Raw genomic sequence first — 24,295 nt, 5'->3', positions numbered from 1 at the left:
ACTTGGTGGTGGGGCGGCGCCGTCAGACCTACAAGGTCTCTACGCCTGCGCGGGGCCGGTAGCGGGCTCTCCGGTTCCATTCCTGCTGGGGCCGTCGTCATCCCCGCTGCCATCCCCATTGGCCAGAAGAAAACACCGAGACTCTTCAAGGAGAAGGTGGCTTCTCATAACGAATCGGAGGTTCTCACGGGGGAAAGCAAATGATACCTGGGAGGCTTGGCTCAGGAACAGCATTTTCAAACGTTGCGACTCAATTCTATTTTTATTTATCTCCGAGAATCCTTCCAGCGTGGAAACTTTGTGTATCAGGAGCTTTTGGTGTGGCTAAATAAAGCTTAGAAAATGCAGAAAACCAGATAAAGAACAAAAGAACCACCGAATTCCCCCACTGCCCCAAAACAACGGCCGCTGGGGTCTTGGTATCTTTCCTGACAATCTTTTCTCACTGCATAGGTGTATTTAAAAATGTATATTTGGCATTCAATTCAACCTCGTTAAAAGGAATATAATTTTTTATCTTTCTTTTTGTACTTAATACTCCATCATTATCATATCCCTAAGCAATTACAAATGTCATTTTAAATAGCTCCTCCGTGTTTCCTGTAGTGGGTAAGCCATTGCACCCTCACCCCCCCCTTTTTTTTTGGTCTGGAAAATGTCTTCATTTTGCCCTCTCTTGTTAACTAGCCCTTGAATAAATCATAAAACAGCTGCTGGGTGAGCAGTACCCACTCCAAAGGGATAGTGTCTGTTTGTAAAAAAAAAAAAAAAAAAAAAAAGGAGTAAAATATATGCTGGGAAGACAAAACTCTTTTGCCCCATCTGTATGTCCCAGGGCCTCTTGGTCTCTGAGGCTCTGATGTCCTGTGCTGTGGTGGCAAATGCCCCAGGAGTAAAAGAAGGGAGCCCCAGCTTTCACACTGTCCATCCCTCTGGTCTGACCACTCAAAGCAAAACAGTGAATGTATCATCAGGGTCCCTTGTTGCAAACAGCAGAAGCCCAGTCTAGCTGAATCTTAACAGAACAGATATTATTGGAAGGAGTTTAGGTAGCTCACCCCACCACCAGGCAGGCTGTTGAACCAGATTTAGTCAACACACACTCATTAAGCCTGGCAGTGCCCTGATCCCAGGGAATCAGCTGTGAGTAAAACAGACCTGATCCCGTCCTCACGGAGCCCACAGTTTAGCAAACACAGGTGTTAGTGTGAGTGGAGACACTTTGGTAAACCGTGCTGGGTTGAAAGGTGGGGCAGGTTTTTGAAGACTGGGACACTTGACTGTTTCGAGGACAAGAATGGATAAGTGTAGGCCAAAACAGGTGGAGCCCTCTGGGCAAAGGGGACTGCCTGGGATGGCAGGCTGAATGTCCAGAGCCTAGTGCACCATCTGGAATAGTAAGCATTTAAGAAATAGGAGTCAAAGGCGCACGGCAGGCTCAGTCAGTACAGCATGTGACTCTTGATCTTGAGGTCATGAGTTTGAGCCCCAGGATGGGGGGTAGATTGTACTTAAAATAAAACGTAATAATAAATAGGAGTCAGATGGATGAATGAGCTAATTGCAAAATCACATTTTAAAACAAGTCAGATCAAGTCATTTCTCTGTTCAAACCCTCCCCTTCTGGCCCAGCCCTGATAAGGTTGCCAGATTTAGCAAATAATTTAGTATTATGTCCCATGCGATATTTGGAACAAACCCAATATTAGTCGTTTATCTGAAATTCAGCTTTAACTGGGCATCCTGTACCTATCTGGCAGCCCTACGCCCAAAGTAATACCCATTTGAAAGACCCCCCCCCACACCTGCTCCTTTCCCCGCTGCTCCCCGCCCCATCACCCTCGGGCTCACCAGGCCCTGCTCCTCCCTTGGGGCTGCTGCACTTCTGCTCCCCCTTCCTGGATCCTCTTCCCCCGGACACTGCCAAGGCGCCCTCCCTCATGTCCTTATGTCTCTGCTTAAATGTCACATACTTGGCGAGGCTTCCCTTGACCGCCCCGCGCCCGCACTCAGAATCCTTGCTTTTCCTGCTTTGTATTTCGTCCAGAGCTTGCTTATTTCCTAACCGCAGGAGGGCGGCAACCTGTATTTTGCACCCGCAGCTCCTAGAAGTGACCGGCACATAGTAGATGGTCGATCCAGGTTTGTCGAATGAAGCTCAGATCATCCGTTAGAGGTCTAGCCCTGACACAACCCAGGCCGAATTCGAGGCTCGGGTCCCGAGTGGGCGGGCCCGAATCACCCGGTAGGTGGGCAGTGCGCGCCAGGCCGAGGCTGCCCAGAGGCGGGCCCGCGGTGGGGGAGACGCAGTGACCGAACGCAGACGGTAGGGGGCACCCGAGACCGACGCGTCGGCGGCGCACCTGGCGCCGGGGCGCCTCCCGCACCGGGCGGTACTAACGGCTCCGGACTCCTGCCCGTTCTCGCTCCATCTTACGGTTCTTGCAAGACAGACGAGTCCTGATTTTCATTTTCTGAGTTAGGAAAACGCAAACTCATACATGATCAGCATTAAATGGTACAGAGTTATTGTTCAGGTTTTTAAATGTCTGAGAGGGGGCTTTTTAAAACGGTCCGTTTGCTTTAAACTCGTAAAATTGCTCATTCTGTTTATAAATTGGAAACGTCAGTGTGAAAATCAAGATATACTGTATTCTTTTCCTGGGGCTGCCTTAAACCACTAACGGGGGGAATCTAAGAGAAATTTGTTCTCTCACCGTTTTGGTTGCGGCCACGGATCCCAAGGTCTTGGAACAGTGCCTGGCACAGAGTAGGTCTGCAATACAAATTTGTTGAATTAATGTTAAACCCATTGTGTGTTAAATTCAGTCTGTTGGACTTTTCGATTCCGAAACATGCCCTTCCATTCTGGTAACATTTCAGAGGAAGAATGTTTCTGAGGGAGATTTTGATAATCTCCTCTCATCTTTTTCTGAAACACCATTCTTCCTAGGTCCAAACTCCGGGGTTGAATCTCTCCTTTTATTCTCTTTTCTTTGGTCCAGGCCTATGTCTATTGTCTATTTCCTGAACTATTTCCTTGAACTATCTTCCAACCTTCTTTTTACGTTTTGTGTTTTGACTTGGCGCCCTGGAGTGCAAAGGAGACAAGGAGACAAGGAGAGAGCAAAGCACTTTGAATGTTGAAGCTGAATTCTTGCCAATTGATTCTGGGGGAAAAAAAAGGAAAGAAAGGGGAGGGGATGGCGCAGAAATAAAATGCTTCATTGTACAATATGTACTATGCCAAAGCTGTTAGACAACACAAAAGAAAAATAGACAAACAGAAAGATTTTTCAGATGTTGCTTCTGATTTGCTACAACAAATTGGTTGGTTCCAGAGACTTTTAAAAAGTCTTTTTAAAAAGACCCCGATGGCTTGGTCGGTGGAGCGTGTGACTCTTGATCTCAGGGTTGTGAGTTCAAACCCCATGTTGGGTGTGGAGATTACTCAAAAATAAAATCTTAAAAAAAATGAATTAAAAAATAAAAAGTGTCCTTCCTTAAAGCATGTACATTAATCGCAAAGCTTTTACAAAGCTCTCTTTTAGATGTGAGAGAGCCTCAGAAGCACAGGGAGTTGGAAGTTGCAGATTTGGGTCCAAGCCCCAGAATGGCCACTAGCAAGTGGGAGATCTTGGCAAAGGCCTCTCTGGGTCTCCCACAACAGGCCACTTGACCTCTACAAACTGTCAGTCTGCCTGCCTGTTTAATTCTTCCCTATCAAGGGTTAAAGTTTGTCCTGGATGCTCAATCATCATTGAAAATCAGGCTCGCCCTTGTCAGAACTCAAGGCTTGTTGCCTGAGTGAGTGGGCCCGAATCACCTGGCAGGTGATTAACAGCAGGTGACAGTTGATGATGCCTCTTGATCAGTCAAGAACATTTATCAAGCATCTGGGCAAAAATCAAGCGGTATTGTATAGTGCATCACAGACATCTGATTTATTGGGCACTAACACCCTTTGGAGTGGGTATTCTTAACCCCATTTTACAGAAGTGAGAAAACAGTGGTCCTGTGATTTGGCTGGGGTCACCCGGTGTGATTCTCTCTTCTCTATCACTTTAACAGGTGAATTTTAATTCTTTGTATTCCCAAAGGGAGTTAGGAAACCTTTTCTTAAACTTTATATCTGCTCTTCTGAATGCCTTTTTCTCAGAGATGTGCATAGACTCTCTGAGTTTGAAGTTGACTATTTCTGCCTCCACGTTACACATTACACTGTCATCTCATTTATAGTGCTTGGTTACCTACCATGCTTCATGTTAATTTGAATGGCTAATGTTCTTCTTGCTCCTCTTTATCTCATAGCCCTGTTAGCTTAGTTTCCTTTGAGATGTTTATTATTTTCTAAAATGAATCTAATTTCTAATATCTTTAGGTTGATTTGCATGTGCCCACCTTACCAGTGTTAACACATTTGAAATTTCTGTCATCTCTAATTTTTCTAACTTCTGCCTATTTCCTGTTGGAACACTTATTAAGATGCTCAGCAGCAGGAAACATGTCTGCTGAACATGACTTCATGGCTGAATCTCTTGACATTGGAAAACAGGGAAAAGTTAATGCTAGGATATGGGATGAACTGTCTGAGGACCAGTTTTAGAATGAATCAAAAAGCTTGAGTGGCTGTAGCGAGGTAGTGTTCGAGCAGTTTCAAGAGAGAAGCTCTACGGTGCGGGTGGTTCCATTTCACAAGCAAGATTTATTTGAGAGAGAAAGAGAGCAAGTGCAAGCAAGCAGGGAGGAGGGGCAGAGAGAGAGAGAGTCCCTTTTCTTTTTGAAGTAGCATTTCCTAGTCTGTTTAGAATTAAATAAGAATAAGAATAAGGAATTCTCTAGGCCAGTGGTTCTCAAAATAGGGTCACTGGTACAGAAGCAGCTCACTTCAGATCCTGTTAGAGAGGCAAATTATCGAGCCCCACCCCAGAATTACAGACGCAGAAACTCTGGGGGTCGGGCTTGGCAATCTAGGGTCAACAAATCACAATCACCTGAAGGTAGGTGATTTTGGTGCTGCTAAATCTTAAGAACCACTGCTCTAGACAAAATCTTTCACAATTCCCCTTTTGTAAACTTCCTGTTAAGGTCCCCCATTGGTATCCTTTGATCTTCCATTCTGGAGGCCCTTTTCCTCCCTCTCTCCCAGGGCCTTCAGGTAAGAGGTGCATGCTGCCCACCTGGGGGACCAGCTGGACCACCTGATGAGGGCTGACGCCCAGCAGTCCCTGCTTGCCTGGATAAGCATGCTGAAGCCGCGTCAACCCACGGTGGGCGCCTTGCTCCTCTGCAGGATGGTGACCAACCTGGTCTTTACAATTTCATTCCCCAGAACCACGGTGAACTTGTCCACAATGAAAATGAGCAGAAAATTCCTCAGCCCATGGCAGTCAGGAACAGTGGTTCTGGGGCTCACCCGCCAAAGGCATTTCACATGTTCATCTATTTAACAGGTACTCAGTGACTATCCAGTAACACCCTCTGCCTGCTGGGGAGATAAAAGGCAGGTGGGCAGCCCAAGGAGCTTAGAACCGAAGTGGGTAGAAGAAACATATGAAAGAGACAGCGAGAGAAAGATAAATGTGACAAAGTCCCAAAATAAGAGAAAAGACCACAAGGAGATAAGAAGAGATCAAATTCCAGTGGTCTGCAGGGGTTAGATGTGGCTTTTCAGAGCCGACAAAGATAGCACCATCAACAATAATAATACCAGCAATGTGGGGTTTTTAAAAATTTATTTTGAGATAAAATTCACATATTATTCTTAACCATTTAATATGTACAATTCAGTAATTATTGATAGACTTACAAAATTGTATAACCACCACTGTAATCTAATTCCAGAACATTGTCATCACCACAACAAGAAACGCTGTCCTCATGAGCCGTCACTCCTCCTTCTCCCCACCCCCAGCCCCTGGCAACCGCTAATCCACTTTCTGTCTCTACGGATTTGCCCATTCTGGACATTTCCAATAAATGGAATCATACGATACACGTGTGGCTTTTAGTGTCTGGCTTCTTTCATTTAGCATCATGTTTTTGAGACTGCTTAATGGGTATAGGGCTTCCTTCTGGGCTAACAGTGATCTTTTGGAACTAGATAGAGGTCATGGTTGCACAACACTGTGAATGTACTAAATGTCACTCTTTAAAACAGTTAATTCTATGTTATATGAGTTTGACTCAGTTTTTTAAAAAGAAGTAAAAATTTCAAAGTAGATACCTTTGACTTGAAAACTCCACTTTAGGAATTTCTCCTCTAGATACACTTGGACATACAGGAAATAATGTATGTACAGCATTGATCATTGCAGCATTGTTTGAAAGACCAGACTATTAGAAACAACCCAGATGTCCATCAGTAGGGGACCAATTAAATAGGGGATGGTGCAACCATGACACAGAATAGCCACCAAATATATAACATAATATAATACAATATAATACAATATAATATATCATACTATATTTTATATATCATTATATATTAAACTTAATAGTAAAAACATATTAAAATATCTATTTTATACAATAATTTAAATAAGTAATATGTTTATAAAAATTATAATTTATAGGGGCGCCTGGGTGGCTCAGTCGTTAAATGTCTGCCTTCGGCTCAGGTCATGATCCCAGGTCCTGGGTCAGGCTCCCTGCTCCTTGGGAAGCCTGCTTCTCCCTCTCCTACTCCCCCTGCTTGTGTTCACTCTCTCACTGTGTCTCTCTGTCAAATAAATAAATAAAAAATTTTTTAAAAATTATAATTTATAGTAATTAAAATAATTAAATATATGTTAAATATATTAAAAACATTATTTGAGGAAGAAAAAATAACTTTCTAAACCAAAATGATTTTGGGCACAAAGACTTCAAAGGAAGATGGGATGGGCAAAGGGTTGGGCCAGAAGATTTCAGGTAGAGGGAGATTGTATATGGGGTGAGAAATGGAGATTTATCCTGTAAATGACAGGCAGCTGTGGAGACTTGGTCACCCTGGGGCTGGAAGGAGGAGGCTGGGACCAGCGAGAGGTAAGGTGAGTAGAAAAAGGTGGAGGGGTGTGGAGGAAACTGAGGTGTCTTGTGGGGACAGGGAGGAAGGAAGTGTTGAGGGTAGAGAGCACCTAGGCAGGTATTTTTGTCCCCTGCCAAGATGAGATCCAGACGGTAGGGGACAGGTAAGAAAGGCTGAGGCCAGCATTGGAAGTGTTCAGATCTCCCTTGCAGTGGCTTATAGAGGAGAAAGCTTCTAGCTTTCCAGAGGAGAAGAATATGTCCTCAAGGAAGGACAAGAGAGAGGGATTGAGAAGCATAAAGAAATTAAAAATTGCACGTTGTCATGTTTTGATCTTTTCCTGAATCTTAGTAGATATCCTGTGTCCATGTAAGTGTGGGGGAAGGGAATTCATATATAGATCTCTCTGTGTGTTGGCACAGTTTTTAGAGAATGATTTCATGTAAGTCAACATTTAAATTGTAGATGTCTTTTTTTTTTTTAAAGATTTTATTTATTTGACAGAGAGAGAGCCCACAAGCAGGTGGAGTCGTAGAGAGAGAGGGAGAAGCAGGCTTCCCACTGAGCAGGGAGCCCGATCCCAGGACTCTGGGATCATGACCTGAGCCTAAGGCAGACACTCAACCAACTGAGCCACCCAGGCGCTCCTAAATTGTAGATGTCTTATAATCTATCAGTTCCAACAGAAACAGTCACATGTGTGCTCAAAGATATGCACAAGGATATTTTCTGAAGTATTGTTTGTAATGGTAAAAATAGGAAACATTAATAGGGAAATGGTTAAAAAAACGAGAGTATACCCAAACTGTGGAATATTATGCAGCAGTTAGAAAACATAGGGTAACTCACCATGTGCTAATATTAAAAGATGACTATGATTTGTTAAGTAAAGAAAAAAGCAAATTATAGGGGCGCCTGGGTGGTTCAGTCAGTTGAGTGCCTTTGGCTCAAAGCCCTTTGGATCGAAGCCCTGTGTCAGGTTCCCTGCTCGGAGGGCAGCCTGCTTCTCCCTCTCCCTCTGCCTGCTCCCTGTGCTTGTGCTCTCTCTCTCTGTCAAATAAATAAATAAAATCTTTTAAAAAACCAAATTATAGAAGAATATCTATGATTTTCAATTATGAGGAAAGTCTGCAAACTCATGCACAGAAATTCTGAAAAGATGCCACTCAACTGTTGCCAGTGGTTAATTCTGAGGAGGAGGGGAGTGAGAACGATAGAAGTGCTTCGAAAGGATTATTTCAAATTTTATTTGATATATTTCTGTATTTTGATTTTTTTTTTTTTTTTTTTACAATGGACGCATTTCTTTAATTTCAAAAATTACTTGGAAAAAATAGGAATAGTTGACCTTATGGAGTAGTTGTGGGGATGAAAAAAGCAAATACAAGACAATGAACTTCATAAAATGCTACACTGATACATACTTGTTACTTTTAGTGCATTGTCAGCTCCTTGAGGGCTGGCCACTGTTCGCTTAGTCACCCGATTTGCACATAGTTTATTCACATATTCATTCCCTCAACTTTACACGGGAATAGAAGTCTCAGGAAGTAAGGGACCTTGACTGCACTGCTCTCCCTTATAGTCCCAAAACCTGCAACAGTGCCCTACGCTCAATAAATGCTTGTTGAATTAAAAACAAAAACTGATAAATCAACCTCTGGGTACCAGACTAGTTAGTAGACGCTCAACTGCAGGGTGAGACCGCAAAGAACAGGTATCAACTGACAGTTATCTAGTGCGTCCCCAGCCCAGTTAAAGCTCGACTGTCCTTCTGGATAAATTCTCAGGCAGGATGGGGATAGCAATCCCGGAAGGTTGCCCACACTTTTCAAAGGCCGGGAAATGCTCACGAAAAGCTGCTGGGGAGGTTGCTTAGCAACCAAACTAAGGAGGCGGGCCGCACTGCGCACGCGTACACGTAGGGCCGACGGATGCGGACATGGCGTTTTGCGCACGCGCGGGCGGCAGCCTGGAGGCGTCCAGGACCTGACGGTTGCTAAGGTGACAGAGATACAACATGGCGGCCGGGTCCTAACGCTTTCTGTCGGGGGGCCAGCGCGGAGGTCCTAGTTCGGGACCCTGCCTCAGAGAAGTGGAAGCCAGGGGGCCGTCCTTTCTGCCCCTTTCTTCTCCGTCCAGTGTCGGCAAGGGCTTGTCGTCGGCTTCCGTATCCAGGATGAAGAGTGAGCGGGGCCGGGAGAGACTGGAGGGGCCGGGCCCCGTCGCGCCTATGCGGCCCCTCGGCCGGTCGGGGGCGGGGGGGCGCCGCGTGTGGGGACCCTGAGCCTCCCTGGGCGGTCAGGAGCCGGCGCCCCCGGCGTTCGGGGCGGTTCTGGGGGCGCTGGGTCTCACAGCGTCCTCCGGAGTCCCTCTCCTCACCCCTCCCCCCCGGCATATTTTAGTGCAAGGTTATGTTACAAGTTTTGAGGGTTTTGTTGTTTTAAAATGCTGGATTGAAACTGAGATTCTGGAACATTCGGCGTAAGGTAGCGAGCGGCTACTGTGTGGCTTCCTGCCTTTTCGTGACATCGGTTTAGGGAACAATTGAGAGGAAAGCTGGGCTATTGTATTTTTTGGATCAAGCAGCTGTGTTTTTGTGGGAACTATTTTCATAGGGATTTTGAAACAACTATTTGGTGAAGTGAGTGTTAATTGGGAAGTTGGGAAAGGAGGTTGTCGTCCTAGAAAATGTGACGGGTAAAAAATTTACCTCTGCTTGGATTTGTGGATTATGGGCAATTCAAATGCAACCAACTAGAATGGGCTTTTTTTTTTTTTTCCTGTAAAAAGATTGAATTATATTAGATATGGTTACAATGTAAAATTTGCTTTGTACCCTAAGTGTCAGCTGGTGATTGATTATGGCATAAATTGTGGAACAAAGATATTTAAAATAATTAATTCATCTCATTCGCCCTTTACGAGACATTCTTATTTTCTTTTGGTAGATATTGTTTACATGTTCATCTTTTTCATTAATGCACCCAAAACTGTAGTTAGAATACAAGGCCTACAAAAGGCTTTACACTTTTATTTATAGTGTGGACTTACAGACACATATTTTTTTACTGTGTTCCTTTTTTCCTTCCCAGCTCTTTATTTTGAAAAAAAAATTTTTTTAAGATTTTATTTATTTGACAGAGAGAGAGACAGCGAGAGCAGGAACACACGCAGGGGGAGTGGAAGAGGGAGAAGCAGGCTTCCCATGGAGCAGAGAGCCCGATGTGGGACTCGATCCCAGGACCCTGGGATCATGACCTGAGCCGAAGGCAGATGCTTAACACTTAACGACTGAGCCACTCAAACGCACCTATTTTGAAAATTTTTGAATCTACATGAAAATTGCAAGAAGAATTCATTGAATATTTATAAACCTTTCACATATGTGCACCATTTTGCCTTTTGTTTGTGTGCTTGCTCACTTGCCCTCTCTAAATTATGTACAGTATTTATTTTTGCCAAATCTTTTGAGAGTTAGTAGTGGACATCAGTACCTTTCACCACTTTCAGCAAGTATCTGCTAAGAACAAGGACATTCTCCTACATAATCACAGTACAAATAATGTCTTGGGATAGTACTGTTATCCAAAATGCAGCCTATGTTTCAGATTTTCCCAGTTATCCCAATAACATCCATTATAGGTGTTTTTATTTTTTCCAGGATCCAATCAAAAATCACAAATTGCATTTTCTTGTCATATCTCTTTGTTCTCCTTTAATCTGGCACAGTGTCCTGCCTTATGTGTCTTTCTTGACTTTTTTAAAGAATTCAGGCCATGTATTTTGCAAAATATCCTTCAATTTGGATTTGTCTGATTGTTTCCTTATGATTAGCTTTAGAGTAAATGTTTTGGTCAAGAATATGTCAGAGGTGATGTTGTATGCCTGTCAGTGTGTCCCATCTAGAGTCTGATGTCAGCCTGATGTCAGCCTGATGTCAGCATGTCTCAGTTTTGTTGAAGTTAGGTTTGATCATTTGATCATTCCATTTATTCACCTTTGCCTCTTAGACCCTTCCTGCTCTAGAGGCAACCACTCTTAGTTTCTTTTATGTCTATATATGTCTATATATAAATGTGTATCTATATATTTATATATAAGCATATATAAATGTGTATTCCCCCTTTTTATTTTTTTAAAAATATTTCATTTATTTATTTGACAGAGAGAGACACAGCAAGAGAGGGAACACAAGCAGGGGGAGTGAGGGAGGGAGAAGCAGGCTTCCCGCCAAGCAAGGAGCCCGATGTGGGGCTCGATCCCAGGACCCTGGGATCATGACTTGAGCCAAAGGCAGACGTTTAACTGACTAAGCCTCCCAGGTGTCCCTATTTGTTTATTTTTAAAATATTTTGTTTTTAAGTAATCACACCCAATGAGGGGCTCGAACTCACAACCCCAAGATCAAGAGTCACATGCTCTATCGACTGAGCCAGCCAGGTGCCCCTATCCTCCCTTTTAAACACTAATGTTAGCATTTTATGTTGTATACTGTAACAAAATATAATACATATTATAAACAAATATTTTATATAAATATTTTATATAGATACATTTTATTTGTATCCTTTAAATCTTTGGGTACTGTTTTCTTTTTATATATAGTAGGTATTATTTGATATGTTATTTTAGATGGCCCTTTTGGTAGTTTTCAATTAGTTGGTTTAGTGTTACATCTTTATTATGCCTTCTACCTTAAAATCCAATCTGAGAATTGGGGAACCTATCATCACCCAGGTATAATTCCTGATCAGTTAAATGTTTAGCAAATATTTAACAGTGGAGAAAATATTCCAGAACAGGAAGTCAAAGAGACAGAGTTGTGGAAGTAGAATGAACAGAAAAAGTGAGTAATGGGGAAAATGGACTCCTAGCATGGGGTCAAAGAGTGGGGCCAGGAATTCTAGGTTATCATGTTGGTCTCTATCTTACGGTTTTCTAGGTGTATTTTCTACTTTGTTTTCTAGACTTTGCCCAGGTGTTTAGGGATGTATTGATCATTGGATCAACTTCTCCTTTTTGTTTTGCATCATAGGCAGTTGTAGGGAGGAGGGAGAAGCACCGTGAAGTTGTTAAGAGCATGGGCTGCAGAGCCAGGCAGACACGGCAGTCTCCTGCAGGTTGCTGACCTTTCTTAAACTGGTTTTCTTCATTATTCTGGTTATTTATTGCTTCCCAACAAATTACCCCATCTTAGTGGCTTAAACTAACAACATCTTAATCTCTCTCATGGTTCTGTGGGTGGCCTGGACTCAACTAGGCAGGCCTCACTCAGAGTCTGTCATGCACTCACAGTCAGATTCTGGCTGGGCTGGAGTCCTCGCAAAAGTTTCTCGCTCACATATCTGGCAATTTATGCCGGCTGTCCACTGGGACTGTAGCCTGGGCCGTCAGCCAGAACACTACTGTTTCCACATGGCTTGGCCTTCCTCACAGGGTGGCAGTCGGGTTCTGAGGATCAGCATCCCAAGGGTGCGAGGCCACCCTTCTCTGATCTAGCGTCAGAAATGTCACAGTGTCTCCTCCACATCCCCCAGATTTGAGGATAGAGAACATAGATCCCACCTCTTGATGGAGGAGTGGCAAAGACACATACTAAGATGAGTATGTGGTATGGGATATCTAGAGGCTGCCCTCTTTCAAAAATAAAATCTTCCACACTCTTTTTTCTTTTTAAAGATGTTATTTTTATTTATTTGACAGAGAGAGACACAGCGAGAGAGGGAACACAAGCAGGGGGAGTGGGAGAGGGAGAAGCAGGCTTCCCATGGAGCAGGGAGCCCGACGTGGGACTCGATCCCAGGACCCTGGGACCATGACCTGAGCTAAAGGCAGACGCTTAACGACTGAACCACCCAGGCGCTCCCACACTCAGTTTTATTTATTTATTTATTTTTTATTTTTTAAAGATGTTATTTATTTATTTGACAGAGAGAGAGAGAGCGAGAGCAGGAACACAAGCAGGGGGAGTGGGAGAGGGAGAAGCAGGCTTCCCGCGGAGCAGGGAGCCCGATGTGGGGCTCGATCCCAGGACCCTGGGATCATGACCCGAGCCGAAGGCAGACGCTCAACGACTGAGCCACCCAGGCGCCCCTCCCACACTCAGTTTTAAACAGGCATAATAGGTCACCTGGGTGGCTCAGTCGTTTAAGCATCCAACTCTTGATTTTGGCTCAGGTCATGATCTCAGGGTTGTGAGATCGAGCCCCATATCAGACTCCGCACTGTGTGTAGTGGAGCCTGCTTAAGATTCTCTCTCTCTCCCTCTGCCCCTTCCCCCCCCCCAAAAAAGGAACAGGCATAATAATACCTATTTTATAGGATTGTTTCAAAGATTAAATGAGATCAACTATGTGAAGCTCATAGCCTAGCGTCTGGTTAAGTGGCAAATTATAAATGAATTATTATTTGCTATCCCAGTAGATGGAAGGCAGGGTTGTAAAAGGGGAAAGAATGACAGTCAGATCCTTGTTTTGAAAAAATCTACCCTTATCTAACCGAATGGGAGTGCCAACTTTTTTACTGTCTGAACTTTTTTTTTTTTTTAAAGATTTTATTTATTTATTTGAAGAGAGAGACACAGCGAGAGAGGGAACACAAGCAGGGGGAGTGGCAGAGGGAGAAGCAGGCTTCCCGCCAAACAGGGAGCCCGATGCGGGGCTCGATCCCAGGACCCTGGGATCATGACCTGAGCCGAAGGCAGACGCTTAACGACTGAGCCACCCAGGCGCCCCTACTGTCTGAACTTTTTAATGGATTACTCAAAACATACCTATAAAAAGAAAAAATCCTACACGTTCTGAAGGCATCACAGTTTCCTATTATATCACAGAGAATTTTTTAGATTATCTGTTGTCGTTGCAGAGGTTTAAGGTTTTGTCTCTCATAAATGTATTTTTATAGAATCAAAGTTGCAGTGCACCTCAAATAATCTTGTTTGATTCTCTCTTCCTAGTATGCATCTCACCTTCTGTTTTTATAAATAGATGTATCAACTAGCAACTTTTTCTCTTTAAAACAAAATTAAGTAAAAGTAATACTGGCTTTGTGATAAATTGAAACAGTGAAAGGTTTTAAGTTAGTCTCAGGACCCTCCCCTACTTGACAGAGTCAATCCCGGTTAACATTTTCTTGATGTGGGCACCTAGGTGGCTCAGTCAGTTAAGCGTCTGACTCTTGGTTTCGGCTGGGGTCATGATCTCAGGGTTGTGGGATTGAGGCCCAAATCAGGCGCTGCACTCAGTGGGGAGTCTGCTCGAGATTCTCTCTCTCCCTCTCGCTCTGCTTCTCCCCCTACTCCCCACTTGTGCTCTCTCTCTCTCAAATAAATAAAATCTTAAAAAAAGATATATTTTCTTAGATGTACTGCCATAAATTTTCTGTGCACATTCTGTGTGTGTACACATATATACGTAGATGTGTGTGTGTGTGTATGCATGAATATGTATTTGTCCCTTAAACAGATACCCCAAACTATATGGGATTGTATTAAATATGTTGCACTGTAACTTGCTAGGATGATTCTTCAATGAAGATGTTTGAACGTAGTTTTTTTTTTTTTTAATTCTTCACGTTTATCAGTGGCTTACATTCCTAGCAGTGGATTTACTTCATTAAAGGGTGCGATTTATTTATTTTTAAATATTTTATTTATTTATTTGACAGAGAGAGACATAGCGAGAGAGGGAACACAAGCAGGGGGAGTGGGAGAGGGAGAAGCAGGCTTCCCGTGGAGCAGGGATCCCGATGCGAGGCTCGATCCCAGGACCCTGGGATCATGACCTGAGCTGAAGTCAGACGCTTAACGACTGAGCCACCCAGGCACCCCAAAGGGTGCAATTTAAATGAAAAATTTTTATTAGTTATGAATACTTTTATGTCCTTTTGTGTTTTCATGATGTTTGGTAATTCAGGTCACAATTTTCCTCACCACACCAAGTAATTAATTGGGTACAGCCATCTTCATTGGGTACAGCCATCTTCATTGAAGGTTCCAGACCTTGTTTTATTTATTTTATTTTATTTATTTATTTTTTTAAAGAATTTATTTATTTGACAGAGAGAGCACAAGCAGGGGAGCGGGAGGGAGAGGGAGAAACAGGCTCCCCGCTGAGCATGGAGCCCAATGCGGGGCTCAATCCGAGGACCCTGGGATCATGACCTGAACCGAAGGCAGATGCTTAACCAACTGAGCCACCCAGGTGCCCCCCGACCTTGTTTTAGTAATTTGGTTTGAATTACTTAATCTCTCAAAAAGAGTGGAAATTAGAACCTGAATCCTCTCAACTCTAGTTGAGAGGGTACTCCGTAATTAATCTTCCCCAATTCTTTTCATCCCTCCACTGGTGAAGCCCCAAAGCTGATGCCTACCACCTGCCTTAAGATTTTTTTTAGTATTTTATTTATTTATTTGAGAGAGAGAAGGGGGGAGGGAGAGAAAGAGAGAGAAAGCACAAGCAGGGGGAGGGGCAGAAGGAGAAGCAGGCTCCCTGCTGAGCTGGGGCTCAATCCATGACCTGAGTCAAGGGCTGATGCTTCTGATTAAGATCTTTAGAAGCAATGCTTAAATACAAATGTTTGGATTTGGGCATTACAAGTGTACCTTTTCACAAAAAGTGAATTTGACCTCCATTTTCATGCATTAAATAAGGCTTAAATTCCACTTAAATAAGACTTGGTTTAATAAAAATGAATAGAATCTTAATTAATGCACAGAGTCTTATTTACCTTCCTCTTTCTACCCTTGCCTGCAGCTATAGTATTTAACTCCTGTTTGTCCTTGAATCTGGGTGCGGTTTTTTTTGGATTTTTTGGGTGACTGTGGGGCAGGATTTTTTTTGTTTTTCACCAGCACAGCTCCATACCCTTCATAGCTTTGTGTTGTGCTTTGTGTACTTCTTAATATTCCTCATCTAACTTTAAAGGCCTGTGAAAATATGTCATATCCTGTTGGAGAGAATAGGAAGATACTTTTCCTAGGTGTTTTTTCATAAGGGTGTTTCTCTTTTTCTCTCCCCTGACTTTCATTCTTGTTTTATACCCAGCCCTTCTGTCTATTGAAAGAATCATGGGGGGAAATAAGCGATCCTTTATCCACCACAGCCATTTCCAGAACCACGGGTTGTGTTTATCACTTGCTTTTTGTGATGGTCTGGAGCCAGCCAGGGATGTTGGCACGCACTGGGAGTTTGTACCTAAACCACTTTAAAGTGTACAGTTTACTGGTTTGGTGTTGGTTGTTTTTTTTTTTTTTTTAAAGATTTTATTTATTTATTTGACAGAGAGGGAGAGATAGCAAGAGCAGGAACACAAGCAGGGGGAGTGGGAGAGGGAGAAGCAGGCTTCACATGGAGCAGAGAGCCTGATGCGAGGCTCAATCCCAGGACGCTGGGATCATGACCCGAGCTGAAGGCAGATGCTCAACGACTGAGCCACCCAGGTGCTCCGTGGTGTTGGTTGTTTTTTAAGTAAGTCTGCTTGTCTGTGATGAAACACAGGTTGGGATTTGTTGTGTAAAATTTCTCTTCTCTTCTCAAATTGAATTCCTCAGTCCACAACCCAACTTTCAGTAACTGCCTTTCATCCCTCCCATGAACTTCCATGTCTGTCTCCCTTTAAACTGCTATTATAATATCAAGACAGTTCATTTTGAGCTCATGTTTCTGTTGGTGGTTAGCCAACGAGTTCACTGATTTCTTAAAGCTCTTGAAAATGCCCATACACACACACATTTAAAGTAATGTATATTCATTGTGAACACTGAAAAATATAGAAAAGAATAATGAAGAGAATTAAAGTCATTGCTGATCCCACCCAGACATAGGTACTTTAAGATATTTTATGTATTTTGGAGCTCCTGGGTGGCTCAGTCCATTAAATGTCCGACTCTTGATTTCTGCTCTGGTCATGATCTCAGGGTCGTGAGATTGAGCCTTGCATCAGGCTCTGTAGTGGGGAACCTGCTTGAGATTCTCTCTCTCCCTCTGCCTCTCCCCCACCCTGTGTGCTCTTTATCTCTCTCTCTCTCAAATAAATAAATATTTTAAAAGAATTTTATGGGGGACCTGGGTAGCACAGTCATTTAACTGTCTGACTCTTGGTTTTGGCTCAGGTCATGATTTCAGGGTCCTAGGATTGAGCCCCATGTCAGGCTCTGCACTCAACATGGAGTCTGCTTATTTCTCTCTCCCTCTCCCTCTGCACCTCCTGCTTGTGCTCTCTCTCACTGTCTCTCTCTAAAATAAGTAAATAAATCTTTAAAAAAATAAAAAAATATTTTACATATTTATACCCATTCTCTTTCTTACATGTATGTGTATTTGTGTGATTGTTACCACCCTTTTTTCACTTAACATTAAATTATGGCTGAATGTTTTCCTGTATCATTAAATATTATTTGAAAGAATAATTTTTAATGGCTACATAATATTTCAGCTTGTGGCTGAAATTATCATTAGATCATTCCTTGATATTAGATATTTAAGTTTTTAGCATTCTTGCTGTTACGGTACCGTGATGAACATCACTGTCTATAAATTTTGTTTGTGTCTCTGTTGGTATCATTGGGATAGAAACCTGGAAGTGTAATTGCTGAGCTAAAGGATATGGGCTCTTTTCTTTCTAATACCTTTTTCCTACTTAAACAAGTAATTCATGTTTACTGGAGAATATTCACACAATACAGAATGATTAATCAGAAAGTGAGAGTCTACCATATCCTCTTGCCCCAGGAAGCCTGTCATCACCAGGGAAGGTAGTGGACGTTCTCAGTGGTCTTGCTTGTGCACATTCCATTTCCCCATTAGTTGTGCCATGTCACATGGCCAGTGCCACACCACAAGCTTGTTCCTTGGTGGAATACACTTGTTGCAGACCTTTGCCAATTCGATAGATGGATTAAACAAAAAAAGACAGCTCTTGTATTTCTTTAAGTGCCAGTAGTTTTCCCTACTGGCTATTTTTATCTCTTAAGTGAATCATCATATGCCCTTTTGTCCATTTTCTTTGAGAGACACTAGTATTTTACTTATTTATTTGTAAGTGGTCTTCATAATTAAATGTGTTAGCTATCCTCGTATTTGTTGTAAATATTTTCTCAGATCGTAGTTTGCCTTTACATTTTGTTAAGCTTTCTATGTAAACATGTTAAAACGTGTGGCTAGGCTCACCTCTAGATCTTCCTTCTTTGTGACTGCATTGAACTTCTGTGTGTAAAGGCCATCCCTGTTCTATGGGCCGGTAAATACACAAGTACATTTTCTTTTAGTTTACTTTTACGTTCAACCTTTGACCAATATTAACCAATATTTAAGTGAATTGTGGAGTAAGGATCTGACTTGAATTTTAAAATGTGAAATCTCCTGATTTTAACAACTTTGTTGAGGTATAATTTGCGCAGAATAAAATTTACCTATTTTAAGTATACAGTTTGATGATTTTTGGCAAATGTAGACAGTAGTGTCTCAGCTCCACAGTCAAGATGTAGAATGTTTCTATCACCTGCCAGAAGTTCCCTTGTGCCCCTTTGCAGTCAATCTCCTCCCCCTACTCCTGGCTCCATGGATCATTGGTATGCTTTCTATTGCTAAAATGTTGCCTTTTCTAGAATTTCATATAAATGAAGTGTCATAAATGTATCTGTAAATGTGCATGGTCTTTTGAATCTGGCTTCTTTCATCTAGCATGATGTTTTTGAGCTTCATGCATACAGTGGCCTATGTCAGTAGTTTGGTCATTTTTATTGCTGAGTGGTATTCCACTGCATGAATATAAGTTTGTTTATCCATTCATCAGTTAGTGGACATGTGAGTTGTTTCCATTTTTTGGCTGTTGTTTATTAATAAAGCTGCTAGGCACGCTCTTATGTACAAGTCTTTGTGTGGATCTTTGTTTTCATTTCTCTAGGGTAGATTCCTAGGAGTGGAATTGCTGGATTGTATGGTAAGTGCATACTTACCTTTATAAGAAACCTCCAAACTGTTTTCTAAAATGGCTATACCATTTTACATCCCCATTATCCACGTACGAGAGATCTGTTGAGTCCACATCTTCACTGACACTTGGCATTTTCAGCGTTTTAATTTTAGCCTTCTAGTGGATGTGCTTTAACAAGTTTTAAGAGCTGGTTGTTCCCACTTGGTTAAACAACTCTCTAATGTTGTAAAAGGCATGAAATTACAGCTCAGTGTAGGCGACATCAGGGAATACTGAGTGACCAGATTGCCTGATGGACTGACTGTATTAGAAGTTTGAAAGTTACCAAATAAGGAGAGACCAAGCAGTACTCTGGTGGTTGATTGTGCCGGTTAAGCCACTAACAACTGGAGTTTGTGTTTTCACTGTTCCTTACACCAAAGAACGTGTCCCTGTATCGTTGGCAGTGGGGTTCCCAAATTCTGCCTTTCTCATGGACCTTATTAGCTGAGCCAGTTATTTTGAAAAGGATCTGTTGCCAAGGTCAGTGCTCTTATAAGTGCATCCATGTGACTTCATCTGCATCCTCTTGGGGGACAGCAGTGGCAGTGTGGTCAGGAAATGGCTTCTGGAATCAGATTCCCTGCTTTCAAAGCCCTGCCCTACTGTTTATTGATGTGACCTTGAGCAGGCTACTTAACCTCATTTGTAAGATATGGCTAATGGGGTACCCTATTGCTTGGGATTATTGAGATGATTAAGTATAAAATGGTGCCTGACACCTAGTGCTCAGAGCTTGGTGTTTAATAAATACCATTCTCCTGTAAAAAGCATCAAGGTTTCTTGGAGAAATGGCTGACCCTAGGACTGAGACGGGAAATACACAGGATTTTGTAGTACCAGGAAGTAAGAAAATACTCAAAACCAAACAAACTCTTTATCGATGGGGCATGTCAGAGGGACACAGGAACCAACCGAGTGAGCTCACAGTGGCCAAAGCTCAACAATTTAAGCAACAAAATAAAATAGTATTGGATAATCCCAAAGTATAAAATAAATATCCATGGGTTCATACTAATATAAATGATTAATTAGAACAAACTTCCCATATAGAAGAATTCCAAATAATTTATATGGATGCTCTACCCTCACAGAGAGGAACATTATTTCCCACTCTAAGTGTAGAATATGCGTAGTGACTTTTCCCAAAGAGTACAGTATAGAAGTGGGTAGGGAAAAAGAGTCACTTTACAGGGGAGAAACCGGACAAACAAGACCTCAGCCTGATGATTGAGGTCAACGTCAACGGTGACAAGCCATGCTGATAGTGTGGGCCCTAGATACGATGTGCCAGTATGGCACCATAGTGCTGTGGTCTTCTTCCCCAGACCCATAACCTGAGTCTAATGATGAAGGCGCAGACAGATCCCAGTCTTAGAAAATATCTGACCGGTACTCTTCAAAACTGTCCATGTCACAAAACAAGGAAAGTCTGAGGAACTGTCACAGCCACGAGGTGCCTAAGGATGTATGATGCCTAGATGTAAAGTGGTGTCCTATTTGGGGTCCTGGGACAGAAGAGGATATTGGGTAAAAACTAGGGAAATCTGAATAAAGCATGAACTTTAGTTAATAATGAATCAAGGGCACCTGGCTGGCTCAGTCAGTAAAGCGTGTGACTCTTTTTTTTTTTTTTAAAGATTTTTTAATTTATTTGACAGAGAGAGAGAGACAGTGAGAGAGGGAACACAAGCAGGAGGAGTGGGGGAGGGAGAAGCAGGCTCCCCACTGAGCAGGGAGCCCGATGTGGGGCTCGATCCCAGGACCCCGGGATCATGACCTGAGCCAAAGGTAGACGCTTAACGACTGAGCCACCCAGGTGCCCCAAGCGTGTGACTCTTGATCATGTGGTTGTAAGTTCGAGTCCCACATTGGGTGTAGATTGCTTAAAAAATAAAATCTTTGGGGCACCTGGGAGGCTCAGTCGTTAAGCGTCTGCCTTCAGCTCAGATCGTGATCCCAGGGTCCTGGGATCAAGCCTGGTATCGGGCTCCCCTGTTCTGCAGGAGGCCTGCTTCTCCCTCTCCCACTCTCCCTGCTTGTGTTCTCTCTCTCTCTGTGTCTCTGTCAAATAAATAAATAAATAAATCTTTAAAAAAATAATAAAATCTTTTAAAAAATAATGTATCAATATGGGTTCATTAATTATGACAAATGTAAGATGTTAATAGCAGGTGAAACTGGATATGAGGTATGTGGGAATTTCTATATTATCTGTTCATTTTTCTGTAAATCTAAAACTGTTCTAAAGTTAAAAGTTTATTTTTAAAAATGGTGCTTGACGTATGGTAACTGCACAACAGTGGTAGCTATGATCGTCTAACTTGGTTTTGTTTGTTTTTTATGTTTCCGGGGACCTGGTGGTGGGTAAGGCTGAATTCACCTTATGCATCATTTCTTGGCATGTAATTGGGGAAAGCATATCCTAAAAGACAGCTTATTGAAGGACTATAAAACTTTTACAAGGTAATTTAAGGAGGCTTCTGGCCCTTTCTGTGCATCCTCGCCAACACTTCTTGTTTCTTGTGTTGTTAATTTTAGCCCTTCTGACTGGTGAGCATGCTCTACCAACTAAGCCAGCCAGGTACCCCTGTCCTCTGTCTTTCTTCAGCCAACTTCTCTTAGAAAGCAAGTGGGAAGAACTGTAAATCCTGCCTTGCTGGGAGCTAGATAGGTTAATTTTTTGTTCAGGGAAGACTTACACAAGAGGAATTTTAAAAACTTCATTTACAGATCTTCAGTTTGGGGATCTTGAGCAGCCCTGGGAGATGTTAACTGGTATTCTTTGGAGACAGGCCTGGTTATGCAACCCACAACCCTCCCAACTGCCCTTCCTTACCCTGGAGACTCATCACATAGTCAAGGAAAGGCACTGAGGAATTCTGTAGTCAAACACAGTTCTCCTTATTTAACCCCACATCTCCTAAGTATAATTGCTCATGGAACCTTCTTTTGTGGAATAACCATTAGAATTTGGGATGCACTAGTGTTTTGTGGAACTCAATTTGAAAAGTGCTAGTCTGAGATCAAGACCTGAGATGAGATCAAGAGTCAAATGCTTAACTGACTGAGCCACCCAGGCGCTCCTACTTTTCTTTCTTGTAATGCAGGCCAATCATGAGACTTGGCTTCTGTCCTGGTCTTTGCTGCAGACTGGCTTATCATATGCAGATTTCCTTATGTACTAATGGAATAGTCTTAATACTAAAATAATAATACCCAATTGCCCGAAGCTTTCTTTATTTTTGTGGTGGTTGTTTGTTTCTGTCTTGGTGTAATATAATGCCAGGACCAAGCTGACCTTTGAACAACACAGGTTTGAACTGTGGGTCCATTTATATATAAAGTAAACATGCCCACGTGACCTGCTCCAAGATCAGAAACAGCATTACCAGTATCCTGGGAGTCCCCGTGGGTCCATTCCAACACCACCACCTCTTAAGGGTAATTGCTGTTCTGACTTCTTATGCCACAGATTTGTCTGTTTTAATATCTTTATTGAGATATGATTTACATACTATAAAGTTCACCCATTTGAAGTGTACAATTCAGTGATTTTAGGTATTTTTTACTGAGTTGTGCAACAACCATCATGAGAATCTATTAAAACGTTTTCATCATCCCCAGAAAGCATGGGTACCCATTAGCAGTCATTCCCCATTCCTCCCCATTCCTCCCCACCCTCCCAACCCAGGCAACCACTAATCTACTCCCTGTGTGTATGGAGTTGCCTATTCTGACCATTTCATATAAATGACTTTTTGTGTCTGGCTTCTCTTATAATGTTTTCAGGGTTCCTCCATGATGTCTCTTGTGTCAGGATGCTATTCTTTCTCTGGCTGAATAATACTTCACTGTGTGGATAGACCATATTTTGTTTATCGGTTCATTCGCTGATGGACATTTGGTTTGCTTCTATCTTTGGCTATTATGAATAATGCTTCTGTGAGCATTTGTGTACAGGTTATTGTTTGGACATAAATGTCCATTTCTTTTGAGTATATACCTGGAAGTAGAATTGCTGGGTCATAGAGTAACTCTGTTTAACATCTTGAAGAATTGCTAAACTGTTTTCCATGGCGGCTGCACCATTTTCCATTCCCACCAGCAGTGGGCCCAGGTTCTCCCTTCTCCACATCCTATGCCAACCCTTGTTAGCTTACTTTTTTTTTTTAAGATTTTATTTATTTATTTGACAGAGAGAGAGCGAGAGAGGGAACACAAGCAGGGGGAGTGGGAGAGGGAGACGCAGGCTCCCCGAGGAGGAGGGAGCCCGATGCGGGGCTTGATCCCAGGACTCTGGGGTCATGACCTGAGCCAAAGGCAGATGCTTAACAACTGAGCCATCCAGGCGCCCCATTAGCTTACTTTTAGACTCTAGCCATTCTAGTGGGTGTGAAGTGGTATCTTATGTTTTGTTATTATAAATTTTCTTGTAAATTATTTTTATTCCATAGATTGCCATTTGCTTTAAGATGATATTAAACAAAAATGCTTAGTTTTTAATTTCATAATCCATTTTCCTTGAAGGAACCATGAGAAAAATATCTCATTATCCCTTAAATTGTTTTCAATTAATTATTTTTTTTTGAAAAACAATACAAATACCAAGTATAACCTAAAAAAATCATAAATGGTTATATGGTGAAAAGTGGGTCTCCTTTCTGCTCCTGTCCCCAGCCATTTAGATTTCTTCCCCTGAGGTGACCACTGTTGGCACTTTCTTATGTTCCTTCTAGTTCCTTCTGTGTCTAGATGAGCATAAATGTGTCTGTTCTAGCTTTTTTTTATTGCTGCTATAATAAATTGTCACAAAATCAGTGGCTTAAAACAACACAAATTTATTATCTTAGAGTTCTGGAGGTCAGAAGTCTGAAATGAGTCTCACTGGGCTAAAATCAAGTTGCTGGCAGGGCCGCATGCCTTGTGGAGGCTCTGGAGGAGAATCTGTTTCCGGGCCTTTTCCAGCTTCTAGAAGCCACATGCATTCCTAAACCTATAGCCCCTTCCACATCTTCTAGTCTGACTCTGTCCACTCTGCCGTCTCCTGCTGCTAGTAAGGACCTTGTCACCACGCTGGGCCTGCCCGGTAAGTTTAGGCTCATTTTCTTATTTTAAGGTCAGCTCGTTAGCAACCTTAACAATTCCTTCTGCAGTCTTAATTCCCTCTTGTGGTGTAGCCTAACATTCACAGAGTGCAGGGACATGGACACTGTTGGGGGCCATTCTGCCGGATACCATGTGTATACTTTCCTTCCTTCCTTCCTTCCTTCCTTCCTTCCTTCCTTCCTTCCTTCCTTCCTTCCT

At 42.5% G+C, this 24,295-nt stretch overlaps 1 protein-coding gene across 2 annotated transcripts in view; it reads left to right on the top strand.

Annotated features, from left to right (window-relative positions):
- The first annotated feature begins 9,026 nt into the window (after positions 1-9,026).
- MOK (MOK protein kinase) overlaps positions 9,027-24,295 on the top strand; it is a 60,639-nt gene continuing 45,370 nt past the window's right edge. For both annotated transcript variants that reach the window (XM_032405961.1, XM_032405960.1), the window contains exon 1: positions 9,027-9,198. In XM_032405961.1, coding sequence (XP_032261852.1) covers positions 9,192-9,198 — 7 coding nt within the window. In that variant the 5' untranslated portion in view covers positions 9,027-9,191. The remainder of the gene's footprint in view (positions 9,199-24,295) is intronic.

Source organism: Phoca vitulina, unplaced genomic scaffold (assembly GCF_004348235.1).
Source record: "Phoca vitulina isolate PV1807 unplaced genomic scaffold, GSC_HSeal_1.0 scaffold7, whole genome shotgun sequence".
In the NCBI taxonomy this organism is placed as follows: domain Eukaryota; kingdom Metazoa; phylum Chordata; class Mammalia; order Carnivora; family Phocidae; genus Phoca; species Phoca vitulina.
Note: the sequence above shows the minus strand (reverse complement) of the source record. Positions and strands in the feature narration are given on the sequence as shown.